Raw genomic sequence first — 15817 nt, forward strand, 5'->3', positions numbered from 1 at the left:
GTCCTCTGCCCCCCCCCCCCCCCATGTCATCTTCCTCCACATACCCCCAAAGCAGTGTCTCTCCCCCCCACTGTAGCATAGCTCCCAACTGTCCCTGATTTGGAACAAAGTCCCTCTGTCCCTCTTTGCTCCTCATTTAGGTCCGATCTAGATAGTTGTATATAAAATGCACTTTTTATCTTTCAAAAAGTCTTTCCCAGAGCTAAACTTTTGATCCGAATCCTAAATTGCTGCAATTGTAAATTTCAAAGGCCAGCATAAAGGAATTGTAGTGGTAAAAAAAGCAATTGTGAGTTTAACTAATCAATTTGTTTGTAAATTTGTCCTGAAAGGGGCGTGGCAGGGGGTGTGTCTTTTTGTTAATAGGTGTCCCTCTTTCCTATCCCAAAAAGTTGGGAGGTATGCTGTGGTGGTCCTCTGTCCCCTTCACATCATCTCCTCCCACATACACACAACAAGTATATCTTAGTTTGAAATAACAAATAGTGTAGCAAGAATAACTATATATGGTGATTTATGTAAAAGTACTTCCCATGCACCGATCTCTGCTATTGACTTCAACAAAATGGCTGCCAGTTTTAGTATTATACCCTAGGCAAAATGGCTAGTTTTTGCAAAATGGCCACCAATCTACTGGAACCAATTAGGTATTTGAAGATATGGAGTCCACCCACCGCTACTCCCTGATGAAGTCAAGTGCTCAGGGCGGGAGTAGACGTGGATCGGAATGTGGAAGTATAGGTGAAAGAGCTAGAGCAGAAGAAAGCAGCAACATGTGCATTTGTCAGCAGGATCTTTCACTTGTGGTCAACCAGCTCCATCCTCACAATGGGGACATATTTTGGAATTTTGCATTGGACTTTAACCTTTTCCCATTCCGCCCCTTGTCATATGGAGTTCACAGCTGGTATCTCCCAATTCGGGGGCAGGCATCATATGACGTCCTCGGCGGTATTGGGGGCGAACCCGCACATCCGCCACTGAGAAGCCGATACATGTGCCCGCCAGCCGCGATGTCCGCCAGGTACCCACGATCGCTCGTGATAGAGCAGGAGCGTCGATCGGTGTGTATAAACACACAGATCCACGTCCTATCAGGGGAGAGCAGACAGATTGTGTGTTCCTAGTATATAGGAACACAAATCAGTCACCTCCCCCAGTCAGTCCCATCCCCCCACAGTTAGAATCACTCCCTAGGTAACACATTTAACCCCTTGATTGCCCCCCCCCTACCAGTTACATTTATACAGTAATCAGAGCATTTTTATAGCACTGAGCGCTGTATAAATGTCACTGTTCCCAAAATAGTGTCAAAATTATCTGATCTGTCCACCGAAATCACGATAAAAAAAAAAAAAAAAAATCAATCGCAGATCACTGCCATTACTAGTAGAAAATAGATAAACATGCCATAAATCAATAACCTATTTTGTAGGCACTACAACCTTTACGCAAACCAATCTATATACAGTTATTGTGATTTTTTTTACCAAAAATATGTAGAAGGATACATATTGGCCTAAACTGAAGAAAAAATATGTTTTCTTTTTTTAAATTGGGATATTTATCATAGCAAAAAGTAAAAAATATTGTGGTTTTTTTTCAAACTTGTCGCTCTTTTTTTTGTTTATAGCGCAAAAAATAAAAACCGCAGAGGTGATCAAATACCATCAAAAGAAAGCTCTATTTGTAGGGGGGGGGGGCGCAATAGCATTTGAGTGCAGTGTTGCGTGACCGCGCAATTGTCATTCAAAATGTTACAGCGCTGAAAGCTGAAAATTGGCCTGGGCAGGAAGGGGGGTGAAAATTCCCAGTATTGAAGTGGTTAATCACACTGGTTTATTTTTCATCATCATTTATGAATATTGTGGATCCTATTTGCACATTTTGAATGCTGTGTTAATAGCACATGCAACATTCTTTATTTGGAGGCATTGCATCATTTTCTTTGTTGGTTTGAGTACTGTATATTTACCTATTGCAAGCTGCCCATTTCTTTTCTTTAGTGCTAACCCCGTTATAATTGACCTTATTCTAGAAGCTGATGCTTTATCTTTAATACATTTATTTTTTTATGAACTGTAGAGACACTATTACCATGAGATGCTATTTTATAAGCATATTTCTTAAAAGTGGGGATTGTTCTTAAAAAAATTAACTGTTTTACACTATGAGAATTCCTTCTCCGTTTCCTTATGGTTTATGTTAAACGAGACAACAAAGCAACACCCTTCTCTGAGACCCCTTTCACACTGAGCCGGCCATAGCGTCGGCGGTAAAGCTCTGCTATTTTTACCGCCGACACTATGGGAGGATTTGCGGTGCATTTCGGCCGCTAGCGGGGCAGTTTTACCCCCCCGCTAGTGGCCGAGAAAGGGTTAAAACCGCCCGCAATGCGCCGCTTCAGGTATGGCCGCGCTGTCCCATTAATTTCAATGGGCAGCAGCGAAGGAACGGTAAACACACCGCTCCTTCAGTGCTCCAAAAATGCGGCTAGCAGGACTTTTTTTTACCGTCCTGCTAGCGCAACGCTCCAGTGTGAAAGCCCCCCGTGTACTGCCGTTTGAGGGCGGATTGCAGGCACTATTTTTAATGCTATAGTGCCTGCAATACGCTCCAATGTGAAAGGGGTCTGAATGAGTAGACCTCTTTGTATGCCGACTGAAGACGCGGCCTTGCTATAGGCAAATGATACATCATTGTAACAAGGCGTCTTTATTACATTGTTCTGGTGAGTCCGTTTTTTTTTGGGGGGGGGGGGGGGGGGGACGGTGAAGGTTTTTATTCTTTGGAAAAAAAACACCATATGAATACCTTTAGGATCGCCTGATGCCCTTTGGTCTCGCCCTTCAGAGGGCATACCATCACCATTGGACTTTGATGTTTTTATTTCAAAGCGCTGCTATAGCTTATGAATTACATTTATGGACCTCTAGAGCTTTGTGTTACCATTTTATTATAGCAGCTGCTAAATTTTATTATAGATTATCTTTCCAGAAGTGCCGGATGAGCTAAATTTGATTTGCTTAAGGGCTTTTTATTTAAATTTCACCAATTAAAAAATACAAACAGCAAAATAATTAGAAAAAGTGTTATTTATTTTCTTTGACATCAGTAATTTGAACTTTGGTGTTTAGCTGTCTCTGTTCAAACTGATGCCTTTCTATAAGTGGCTTATAAATATATAAGCCGGCACCAACTCCAAGTAGCGTTGCCAGCATGAGCTGACCGAAAGGCAGTCTACGGATCATCTTCACAGCAGGAATGTGTTCTTCTGAAGGAAAGGCCGTGAACCTGGAAGAGAAAACCATTCACACTTATAAGTTAGAAGAAATAGAAATGCATGAAACCGCAAAAAACTATTATATTAAAATGGTGCTTGTTCAGACCCATGCAAGGTGTTGACCCTCCCCACCAGCCGCCAATAATAAACCTGATCGGTACACCACTTTAACCCTTTCACTGCCACAGACATTTGCATTTTCTTGCATACAGATAAAACATACGGCCTGAGGAGTAGTGACCCTCTTCCCAAAACAGGATACATTTTCTGAAAGCAGATTCCGCCCAGGTTCACACCGGGTACGATTTGCTTCGATTTGAGATGCGATTTCACCTGTGAAATCGCATCTCAAATCGGCGGCATTTGCCGGCAATGACACTGCCCTAATCGGTGCGACGCTGCACCGATTTCAAAAAGCAGTTCCTGTAATACTTTTTGCGATCTAGGGCCGCGATTCACATTGACATCTGTGCAGAAACCTGCACAGATGTCTCTTAAATCGCGGCCGAAATCGGGACTGCCGGTGGGAGTGAAATCGTGCGAGTTCAGCTGAACTCGCACAGTTTCACTCCCGCAGCCAAGTGTGAACCAGGGCTCCATGTAGAATAAAATAGTGGGAGTTGCAATTTTTTTTATGTTACACAACATTAGCACATTTTCAGTAGAAAATACACTAACGTAATATAATGAAATTAATCGATTACCATTTTCATAATCGATTAATCGGCCAGTAACATAATGGGGTTAAAAATATATATATATATATATATATATATATATATATATATATATATATATATATATATATATATATATATATATATATATATATATATATATATTGGCCCTTCATAGTACAAAAAGAGCAAATTGCTACTGTAAATATTACTTTCACTGTTCCACAGTAAAAAATTAACCCCTTGCAGTAGTGATTATTTGCTCTTTTTGTACCAATTTTTGTTTTTTTAACCACATTAGGTTACTAAACATCTGAGGCCTGGGTTACACCTTTGTTTTTTGCTGCTTTTTGCAGAAACACATTACAGTTCAATTACATGGTTTCCTATGGGACACGTTCACATCTATGCTTTTTTCAGCTGCTGCGTATTTGGAAAGGGAAAGGCCTTTTTTTTTTTTTTTAATGCAAAACAGTGCCATTTTGTTTTTTTGGTTCAATATACTTCAGTGGAGATGCTGCAGAAAAGCATGCAATGCGTCTTTGCGGCAATTTGTGTTTTTTAACCGCTTCAGCCCCGGACCATTTTGGTGGTCAAAGACCAGGCCACTTTTTGCGATTCGGCACTGCGTCGCTTTAACTGACAATTGAATGGTCGCGCGACGTGGCTCCCAAACAAAATGTATGTCCTTTTTCCCCACAAATAGAGCTTTTGGAGGTATTTGATCACCTCTGTGATTTATATTTTTTGCGTTAAACAAAAAAAGAGCGACAATTTGGAAAAAAATATCAATATTTTACTTTTTGCTATAATAAATATTCCCCAAAAAATATATAAAAAATTGCTGCAAAAAAAAATAAAAATAATCACCTTTTTTTTTTTTAAGATTATTAACCGATTAATTGAAAAAATAATCGCCCAACTATTCGGTTATGAAAAGTTAATTTTAGTGCATGCAAACACAATTTTTTTCCATTTGCAAAATAGAAAAGCTAAAGTCGCATTGAGTAAAGAGATACCAAACATGTTAAGCTTTAAAACTGCACATGCCTGCGAAATGGTGACAGACTTTGCTACCCAAAATTGTCTATAGGAGACACATCAAAAGCTCTTAGACCCGGTTGACACTGGGGCGACTCATCAGGCGACGCAGCCGCCTGACAAGTCGCGTGCCATTCTAGTGAATAGAACCGTTCTGATAGGAGCGACGCAAGTGGCTCCGACTTAGAAAAAGGTTCTTGTACGACTTCGGGGGAAACTCTGGGCGACTTGCATTGACTTCTATACAGAAGTCATTTTGCAAGTTGCCTTAGAAGTCGTCTTCAGGTCGCCTGGCCGAGTCGCCCCCTAAGTTGTGCCGCCCCAGTGTGAACCGGCTCTTACAGGTCATTAGTTTAGAGTTAAGAGATTATGAGCGAGTTTCTTTAAAACATTTTTGGATCTATTATGTGAAGAAAAATAAATACATAAGGAGGTTGCAAAGGACTAATGCATTACCAAATGAAAACGCATCCAAAGCTCTGAGGAAGAGCCCTCAAAACAAGTCAGCCTGCGAGTCTGAGCGATTCCTGGGTCTCTTGGCAACATTTCTACATCTCGTCCAGACTGGAGTTTTGCGGTTTAACGCTTTTAGCGGTTTGTATGCTTTTGGCATGCATCCTCAAATTAAGCCATGTGATCAGTGATGCAATGCGTCAGGGCGGAGCCAGGGTGACATCACTACCACATCCAGAAGCAGTGAGCGGTACTGGTGAGCTGTCAGACAAAGGGGATTTACTTTGTGCCAGTGATTGGTTTTTACTTGTAAGTGCATTTCATATTCAATAAAGCAGGGGGTTCTTATAATACTACACTAGGTTTACTTCCGGGTACACGGGCGTGACGTCACAATGCCGCGCCCGGGCCTCCGACAGTCATAGAGAAATCTCCATCGTCGTGAGCCGCCGCCAACCAATTTGTTCTCTGGGCCCACCGATGGCACGGGAGACTCTGGAGAAGCACCGGATGGCGGTGGGAGGAGGGCGGCCCCGGTGTGTAAGGGCTCTTATTGGAATGTTTTTTTTTTACCTAAAATATGTAGAATACATATTGGCCTAAATTGTATGTAAAGGTGAAAGAGGAACTGCAGTATGCTCACATCATTTGTAATAAAAACATCTTTGCCATTCTGAAGCTTCCCTCCAACCACTTTGCTTCTATATATATATATATATATATATATATATATATATATATATATATATACACACACACACACACTGAGATTCTGTACTTGCCAAATATGCTGCAGACATCTCCCTCCACCAAGTCTGGCTGCAGCCATTTTAACCGTGGGCAGCTGAAGCTGCTGCCTGTTCACTTTCTGGATTTACACCACGAGCTCTGCAGCTCTCATTGGCCCTCTTACGACTCATCCCTTCCTGGCAAATGCTCACAAGGGTGACAGAGAGAGCTGTGCATGATGTCATAAGCCTGGGATTTTTACCAGACAGGAAACAGGAAGTGGTCTGTATGAGGTATTTACTGGCAGAAAAAAAAATGGATGTGTGATTGGCAGACACCTCAGAAAATATCTGTCTGTGGACATTTATCTCATACATGATGCAGGACATCCCATAATAATCCCAATCCCACATAATATCTGTACCAGGAGAACCAAAGGCAACAAAGCATGCTGAATTTATACTTTACCCAGGTCAGCCTACCTGCAGTCATGTGCGGGATTCAGAGGTCACGTGACCTTCACTAGACCCACACAGCCCCCTCTAGTGACGTAAGGCGCCTCGTAGGGCCCAAACTTCATTATTCAGGCGTCGCTCTCCATAGACTCTTCTACAGTGAAGTCAGCGGCACGAGCTTTTTCCCACCACTTGCGTTGTTCGCTGTGCTGTAACTAAAAAACACCTTGCTTTTGGGCGCTCACACGGTGGAAAAGTCCTTCAGAAATGTAGCGAAAAAAACGTCGTTTCTTGTCTCCATAATAGAAACCATTTTATGAAGGTCCGCCTCAGAAGTCCGTAACCCCGGTCTCCGACAACATGGCCGCGGGCTGTGTGACACTCACGAGGGGTGACTCGGCCTCTAGTTGCAGTCACCGGGGAAAGTGACAATGGGGCGGGGCGTGCGACCATAACAAAGTGCGGCATGGAGGCGATCCGGAGCCGAGCTCTGTCCGTGTTCAGGAGGCCGAGCGACCCCCGCTCCGTGCAACTGAGGAAGAGGAAATCCAAGCTGTACAGCAAGGACCCCCGGGGGGCGAATACAGGGGGAGGTAACTGTATGAATGGGACCCCAGAGTCACCATATTCCTGTGGGGGTGGGGTGATCTGCATAGGGGAATTTACTAAAGACACTTTTATTGTACTTATTCTTTTTACTTTAATTTTACATTTTAACTATTTATTTGTATTAATTTACTATTTTACTGAAAAAAAGTATTACTTTACTATATACATACATATATTATAATTTTTTTCCTTGATTTACTAAACTGCTCACTTTTTGCAAGATAATTGTCTCCTGGTTTAGTGAATGAGGTGAAGCTCTGCTGACTCCCTTCATGTGTTGCTGTTTTTAATTTTTTCCTTGCATGTGATTGGATATTGTTTGCAAAGAGAAATGTCACCTCCTTCATTAGGCTAAGGGAAAAATCCCCCTGCAGACTGAGCAGTAAGGATGAGCTCCGGCGTGTTCGCATAGAACACGTGTCAAGCCCGCCAGGAAGTCGGCACCCGCGCTGCGCTAATCACAGCCAGGCAGACCTTGTCCGATGCTCGGCTGCAGAGATCGGGAAATGTCTGCCTGGCTGTGATTAGCGCAGCGCAGGTGCCGACTTCCTGGCGGGCTCGACACGTGTTCTATGCAAACACGCCGGAGCTCATCCTTACTGAGCAGCCTGTTTGCCTTTAGTAAATCAGCTTGTGTGTTCCAATGCCAGTAAAACTCCCGATGATGTGTGCTGTGTGGGTGAACTTATCACCGTCTAAGGCTGGGTTCACACTATTGTGAATTGGATGTGGTTTTTCCCTCCATGTCAGGATATTGTGACTGTCTCTCTATGGAGCCAGTGTTCTATCAAGAAGTTCCCTCCGTCGAATAGTGCCCGTGGATGCGCAGGAAGGAGCCGCCCTCCAGCTGATTCACAGATCAGCTGGAATGACGTGATCATGGCGCATGCACACATCACAGGAGGCGGGAGAAGGAATTTCACAGACACTATTGAAAGCTATATGCAGAGCGGAGGGACACCGTAGCTGTTACATTATGTCTCACTGTTGCAGGGTGGCTTGTGGCTGTGTTAACCACCTCCCACCTGTTCAGGAGGAGGGGGATCACACGTGCCCACGCAATGGCGCGATCCTGATGTGCTCGTGTCACCTGGGCACGGCGCTTCTCCGATCGTCGGGCGGGCTCTGCGATTGGCCCTCCTGATCACATGATGGCTGTGTCCAATCACAGCCGTCATGTGATATAAACAGAGGCCTGTTGCCGGGCGATCGGCTCTCCTCTCCTCACACGGAAGTAGTCAGAGAGGAGAGCAGATCTCTGCAGCCAGCCGGTGATCAGTAAGTATGAGCTTCTTTCTTCTTTTTTTTTTCTTTTTCTTCTTCCTCCTTCTTCTTTTTTTCTTTTTCTTCTGCTTCCTCCTTCTTTTTTTTTTTTTTTCTTTTTCTTCTTCATATATATATATATAGCTTTTTGCACAGTGTCCCCAAAATGGTGTCCTAACGCAATAAAAACACCTGTTCCCCACATATGTAACAGTAAAATCACATGTCCCAGTGATCATCTGCACACATATGTTCGTGATCACACAAACCAATTATTCTACACTTAACGGGATTGTTTTTTTTTACCAAAGACATGAAGCAGAATACACTTTGGCTTAAATTTATGACAAAATTTGATTTTATTGGATTTCTTTTAAAACCAAAAATATATATATTTTTTTGAAAATGTCCGCTCCTTTTTTCTTTTCTTTTTTTTTTTTTTTTTTTTGGCGTATTTCGCAAAAGATTTAGTCTGTGTTGCAATTCTTCCTTACACACGGGCAACCGGCGCTGATTAACCTCTTTGCCACCGCGCCATAGACAAAAGACGTCTACAGCGCGGTCGAGTTGTTCTGGGAGGACGTCCCTGGGACGTCCTCCCAGAATCCTCCTCTCGCTCGCCACAGAAGACCCGGCGCATCACAGATCGCGGTAAATTGCCGCTGATAGCGGCCGTTTACCACGTGATCGCTCCGTCAAATGACGGAGCGATCACTTGTAAACAAACCGGCGTCATGTGATGACGCCGGTTCCTCCCTCTCCTCTCTGTACCGATTGGTACACTGCGAGAGGAGAGGGGGAGAGCGGAAGCAGCAGCAGCAGCTGCTGTGGGCTGGATCTGTGACAAATGCAGTCACAGATCCAGCCATCCATCCCTGCGCAATACTCTGCAATACCCCCCATACTCTGCAATACCCCCCATACTCTGCAATACCTGCTAATATGACAGAAACGATAATTTTTTTTTTTTTTTTTTTTTACAGAATTTTCAGTGTTTTTTCTTTTATAGCGCAAAAAATAAAAAACCCAGAGGTGATCAAATACCACCAAAAGAAAGCTCTATTTGTGGGCACAATGTTGTATGACTGAGTAATTGTCATTCAAATTGTGAGAGCACCGAAAGCTGAAAATTGGTCTGGTTAGGAAGGGGGTTTAAGTGCCCAGTGGTCAAGTGGTTAAGACACTAAAGCTGCCGTGCAACAATGACAAAAGGCGGGGCTGAAAAAAAAAGATCACTGGCTTATGTGTAAGGGACGTCGGTCCTGAAGAGGTAGGAGGCAATTCTGACTCCTCTGTGCAGTCAGTGCCACCTAGCAATGCCCTTCAGTGCCACCTCTATGTCACCTCTCAGTGCTGCGTTATCGGTGCCCATCATTGCAGCCTCATCAGCGTACATCCAATGAAGGAGAAAAATTACCCGTTTGCTAAATTTTATAACAAAATATAAAAAAAAATATTGTTTTTTTTTAATAAAAAATAAAAACCGCAGAGGTGATCAAATACCACCAAAAGAAAACTCTGTGGGGGGAAAAATGATAAAAATGTAATTTAGGTACAGTGTTGTATGACCGTGCAATTGTCATTCAAAGTGCGTCAGCGCTGAAATTTGGTCTGGGCAGGAGGGGGGTTTAAGTACCCAGTAAGCAAGTGGTCAATTTTATATTTTACTGATTTTTTTTTTTTTTTTTTCTCCCCATTTTAGGTCTCTTTGGAGAAAATTCCATCTTTGTTTTGCTGACATTTGCCTTTCGAGTGTTTAACTGCTTCATGGTGCAGACCAGCTTTGTTCCGGATGAATATTGGCAATCCCTGGAAGTTGCTCATAATATGACTTTTAAATATCCTTTATTGTAATTGCAGTGTGTTTTCTGAATGGGTAAAGTCATGTTTTTTTTAAATACCAGAAATAAAAGCGTTTAGTGTAATTGAACTTAATATTTAACATAATGCTAGCAGGTAGAGTCGTTTGTTAGAACAGAACACCAAAGTCTTCCTCAAACTATTTGGCATTCAATGTGTCTGGGAATGTCAGTTGCCTGTGCACACAAACCAAATATAATACACGCTTTTTGGGGAAATATAAAAGATGATGTTGCATTGAGTAAATAGATACCAAACATTTCGAGACTTAAAATTGTCTTCACCTGTGAAATGGTGAGAAATTACAGTATCTAAAATTTGTTATTGGCTTTAAAAGCCTCTACAGGTTATTGGCGTAGAGTTAATAGTGAATTATGGCCCTGGAATGATTGCTCTTACACTGAAGTTTGCACTGATACCTCATACAGTAGTATGTGTGGTACAATATTCTTTACACCTACGTGCATTTGTGTAGAGGAATGGGGGTATTTATTTTTAATTTATTGAATGCCCCCCCTCCCCTTTTTTTTTTTTTTTTTCAATTTGCCTTTATTGCTATTATAAGGGTGTGAACAAGCGCCCTATGGTATAGCTTTGGGAAGGTGGCAGGTACTCTTTATGAAGACTATCAGACCACCAATGTCTCCACTGTCCTCCAATACAGCTAATTGTGCTTGGTTAGCTGCTTCCCTGGCTGTAGCAGCCAGGGATTGACCACTCTGTATCCAGAAGTGATTATGTCTTTGCTGCTTCCCATTTCATTAGTCAGAGAAGAACCGGGAACAGATGATGAAAGGCAGAAATATGGCGGGGGCAAAGACCATCCATTAATATTGAATGAGCACTATAAATGCAAGTGTTGATGTGTATATTATACACATATTGGGCAGCACAATTGTTGAGTGGTTAGCACTTGTTCCCTGCAGTACTATGGTCATCAGTTGGAGTTTCAGCCAACACCCTACCTGCATGAAGTGTGCATGTTCATTTTCTGGTTGTGTGAGATTTTTCTTGATACTCCGGTGTCCTCCAGAGACATGCTGGTAGGTTAATTTGGCTCCGGAGGCTGATGCAAATGTACAATATATAAAGATAGATACTGTATTTCAAGGTGGGCTCTGAATAAAAAGTACCATATCCTATAATCCTAGAGGAATATGTACAGAAATGGCAACAAAAAATGGACTTCTGAGGTCAGTGGTTATGTAAAAATAATTTTTACAATGTTTTTTTTTTTTTTTTATAAGATCCAACATTTGCTTTTTAATTTTTTATATACAAATCCAGAGCTTTTGTTCTCTGGGTACCGGAAAATCTTTTTGTTTCTGTACACATTCAATATATACAGTCCCCAATTCCCAAAAAGTTAGGGCGCTGTGTAAAGTCTACATAAAACCAGAATACAATGATTTACATAACTCATAAACCGAGGATATGGATCAATTTAAGGAAAAACATAAGGCCATGTTGAAATTGATGGCAGCAACAAGTCTCAAAAAAGTTGGGAAAGGGCCATGTTTACCACATTGTAGCATCACCTCTTCATTTAAAGCGGTAGTAAACCGTGGCTGGTTAAAAAAAAAAAAAAAAACCTATAAACAATTGCAATAATGTGGTAGTATGGATTGCCTACTGCCACATTTGAAAGTCTTGTCATGGAACAAAGCGGCGCACTGTAACCACCGAGAGGGCTGTCACTTCTTCCCTGGGTCTTTTTTTTTTTTCGCTCAGTCATTAACTTTCTTGGCGACTTTTTCATGGAAGATGGACCCCCATCGTCTGTAGAAGTTTTAGCATCATATGCGGATAAATGATTCCTTTTTATACGTTTTCATACTAATCACTTTTTTTTTTTTTTATATATTTATATTATCAGTTTTAGTAAATTGGGTCTTTCTTTTGAGTTTGCATGCTCTGGCTGTGTAATTGTCCGAACTGCGTCATGACGTCACATGCACGCATGAAGCCTTAGTTTCTGGCACCAGGTTCCAATGGTTAGGGCATTCAGACCATAAGTGCCGGTGACCTCACTGGCTGCATCCAGGGTGAATCTCTCCTAAATGGTGCACGTTTTGGGGATATTCCTTTTACTTCCAGGTAAAACCTTATTGTAGGCTTACCTGTAGGTAAAAATCACAAAGCAGGCTTTACTACTGCTTTAATAACACTCTCTAAATGTCTGAAAACTGAGGGGACCAGTTGCTGGAGCTTTAATAGAGGAATGTTGTCCCAGTCTTGCCTGATATAGGATTCTAACTACTCAACAGTTCTGGGTTGTCTTTGTCGCATTTTTTTTTTTTTTTTTTTGAAGATGAGCCAAATATTTTCAATTGGTGGAAGGTCTGGACTGCAGGCAGGCCATTTAAGCTCCTGGGCTCATTTACTATGAAGCCATGCTGTTGTCATAGATGGAGTATGGGGCTTAGCATTGTCCTGCGAAAATATGCAAGGCCTTCCCTGAAATAGACATCATCTGGATGGAAGCATATGCTGCTCTAAAACCTGGATATGTCTGTCAATATTGATGGTGCTTTTCCAGATGTGCAAGCTGCCCCTTCCATATGCACTAATTGTAGAATATTTATAGCCTCACGCTCCATTTCATGCTGAATAAACTAAATTATTAATGTATCTTAAATAGAAAACCTATCTTTAGATATTTTTTTTTTCTTACTCCAAAAGCATTTTATTAAAATACATTTGATAGTAGTGTAGATGTTTTTGATATAGTTTAAGGCTTCGTAATTTTATATTGAGGAACATTAATTCTGAAATTGCTCAACAGTTGTTTTTATTTTATTTTTATTGTTTTAGACTTCATGGGGGTAATATTTTTTTTTAACTGGCACACACAGAATCTGGTGCAACTGTGCATAGTAGCCAATTGGCTTCTTAATTCAGCTTCTTCAATTAAGCTTTGACAATAAAACTTGGAAGCTGATTGGTTAATATGCACAGCTTCACCAGATTCCGTGTGCACCAGTTTTAGTAAATCAACTCGAGATTGGTGAACCTCTGCGCATCTTTTCTTCTGAGACACTCTGGGGGTTATTTACGAAATTGCACTTGGAAGTGCAGTCGCTGTAAATCTGAGGGGTAGATCTGAAATTAGGGGAAGCTCCGCTGTTGCAAAATGTTCTTCTAGTTATTCCTTGTTACTAACACTTGCTTTGCCAGCTTTGTGTTGCCCTGTCTCAACTTTTTTTTTGGAAGTGTTGTTGCCATTAGTTTAGTAAACATTTTTTAAATTTTTTTTTTTTTCTAAAAATGTTACATTTTGTTAAATTGTTAGCACTTTATAAATACCTGTTGTAAATATACAGCGTTTTGCATTTTTCTTTACATATCAAATAATCGCAATGAATATTATTTCACTTTAACAATAGTAATTATGGCTATTTAACATGGGAATGGAATGAAGGACTGAGGGGCTTCACTTACCCATTGCTCTTTGCCTCTGTGTATAAAGTTTTGGATTGGATTGGCAAGGATGAAGTCTTCTTCTTGGTATGTATATTCAGAAGTCTTGCATTTGAGACTGATTAGTATCTGAATATCTTTTTATAAATGAAATGGTTTGTAGTTTAGGGAATCCCAATAGGGGAATTTTCAGAATACTTTCAAGCTGGCAAACTAACATTTGATCTCACCCTGGTGTCTCATGGATGTCTGTTGTAATTGTTAACCTGAATCCAGTTCTGTAAAGAGGAAAGGATCTCCGCTATTTCTTACCAGCCCAGGTGAATAAATGATGGAGGGTGGCCTCAGTCTACAGGCCTATGACCCTATGATTAGGCCGCGGTGGGCGGGGTGAAATGCATCAGCGTGTGGTTTGTGGAGATCCATAGACTGAAGCCACTTTTATTGTTTATTCACCTGGGCTGGTCGGAAATAGTGGTGATCCTTTCCTCCTTACATTTCCTACCCCCCTGGATTGGTATTGGAACACGGGGAACATATTAAGTGTAGATACCTTATTTTAGGTGGCCAGTACTCCAATGGGAGGGAGGGCTTCTCTGTTTGCTGGACTTCATGTTCTGAATATTCATACAAATCCTATTTAATCTAGGGCCGAAACAACTAATCGATTACAATTTTCATAATCGATTAATCGGCCAGTAACATAATGGGGTTAAAACAACTAAAATTAGCCCTTAATAGTACAAAAAAAGCAAATCACTACTGTAAATATTACTTTCACTCCCTCGATATCTCTCAATTGTTTTAGAGGTTGCACAGAACATGGCACCTTATTACATATATTTTGGAGCTGCCCTTTTCTAGACCAAATATGGAGTGCGGCAACATCTAGATTTGAGTCATCCTATGGTCATAACATTTCTCTTACCCCACAAATCTGTCTTTTGTATGCTACAATTCCAGATATACCAACTTCACACATGAGATTATTCCATTCCCTATGCAGCTTGATCCAATGGATGATCGCCCTTAATTGGAAATCTAATACTATCCTTTGGTCGCAAGTATTGGAGAGAATGGAGGTTTATAAGCTCTCTGAAAAAATATATCATACATTAAATGACAACCTCCAGATTTATGACTCTAAATGGTCAAATTGGAACATACCATGATACTCAATGTTCTTCTCTCCCTTCCCCTTTTCTTAACCATCACTACCCATACTATATGACAGGGATATGCAATTAGCGGACCTCCAGCTGTTGCCAAACTACAAGTCCCATGAGGCATAGCGAGACTGACAGCATCAAGCATGACACCCAGAGGCAGAGTCATGATGGGACTTGTAGTTTGGCAACAGCTATAGGTCCGCTAATTGCATATCCCTGCTATATGAGGTATTGCTAGGTTACGATACATTTGAATACTGCTACCTGGTTATTATTACCTTTACAATAGTTTGATAACAATTATAATGATTGAATACTATAATATGTACAATTCTACTGACTTTCTGTTATTGATTACATTGTCATTATATTTGTGCAACCATTCATTATTATTACAATAAACGTTTGTAAACAAAAAAAATATTACTTTCACTGTCCCACAGTAAAAAAATGAACTCCTTACAGTAGCGATTATTTGCTCTTTTTGTACTTATTTCTGTTTTTTTTAACTCTGTTATGTTACTAAACATCTCAGGCCTGGGTCACACCTCTGTTTTTTGGTGCTTTTTGCAGAAACACACTACAGTTCATTTACATGTTTTCTTATGGGACACCTTCACATCCATGTTTTTTATTTCAGCTGCTGCGTATTTGGAAAGGGGCGGGGACTTTTTAATGCAAAACGATGCTATTTTTTATTTTTTTTGGTTCAATATACTTCAATGGAGAAGCTGCAGAAAAGCACGTAATGTGTTTTTGTAAGGCTATTATCCGATTAATCGAAACAATAATCGACCAACTAATCGATTATGAAAATAATCATTAGTTGCAGCCCTAATTTAATCAATCTAAAACGTG

At 41.0% G+C, this 15817-nt stretch overlaps 2 protein-coding genes across 3 annotated transcripts in view; one reads left to right on the top strand and one right to left on the bottom strand.

Moving 5' to 3' along the window:
- Nucleotides 1-3077: 3077 nt before the first annotated feature.
- On the bottom strand, nucleotides 3078-6741 carry PIGBOS1 (PIGB opposite strand 1). Of its 2 annotated transcripts, none has more exons than XM_040342726.1 (2): nucleotides 6666-6741; nucleotides 3078-3294 (listed from the first exon to the last, which is right to left on the bottom strand). In XM_040342726.1, the coding sequence occupies exon 2, from the start codon at nucleotides 3249-3251 to the stop codon at nucleotides 3093-3095; it is 159 nt and encodes a 52-aa protein (XP_040198660.1). In that variant the 5' UTR covers nucleotides 3252-3294; nucleotides 6666-6741; the 3' UTR covers nucleotides 3078-3092. The 2 variants fall into 2 exon arrangements, with proteins under 2 accessions (XP_040198660.1, XP_040198661.1); XM_040342727.1 differs by having other exon boundaries at nucleotides 6652-6734.
- A 72-nt stretch (nucleotides 6742-6813) lies between these two features.
- Nucleotides 6814-15817, top strand: part of PIGB (phosphatidylinositol glycan anchor biosynthesis class B) — a 60439-nt gene continuing 51435 nt past the window's right edge. The window contains exons 1-3 of the mRNA XM_040342725.1: nucleotides 6814-7231; nucleotides 10213-10348; nucleotides 13760-13877. Of these exons, the coding sequence (XP_040198659.1) occupies nucleotides 7105-7231; nucleotides 10213-10348; nucleotides 13760-13877 (381 nt within the window). The 5' untranslated portion in view covers nucleotides 6814-7104. The remainder of the gene's footprint in view (nucleotides 7232-10212; nucleotides 10349-13759; nucleotides 13878-15817) is intronic.

This window comes from Rana temporaria, chromosome 3 (genome assembly GCF_905171775.1).
Source record: "Rana temporaria chromosome 3, aRanTem1.1, whole genome shotgun sequence".
In the NCBI taxonomy this organism is placed as follows: Eukaryota; Metazoa; Chordata; class Amphibia; order Anura; family Ranidae; genus Rana; species Rana temporaria.

Bases quoted from the DNA above. Each gene is read 5' to 3' on its own strand.
- PIGBOS1 (XM_040342726.1), bottom strand. From the start codon at position 3,251: ATGATCCGTAGACTGCCTTTCGGTCAGCTCATGCTGGCAACGCTACTT.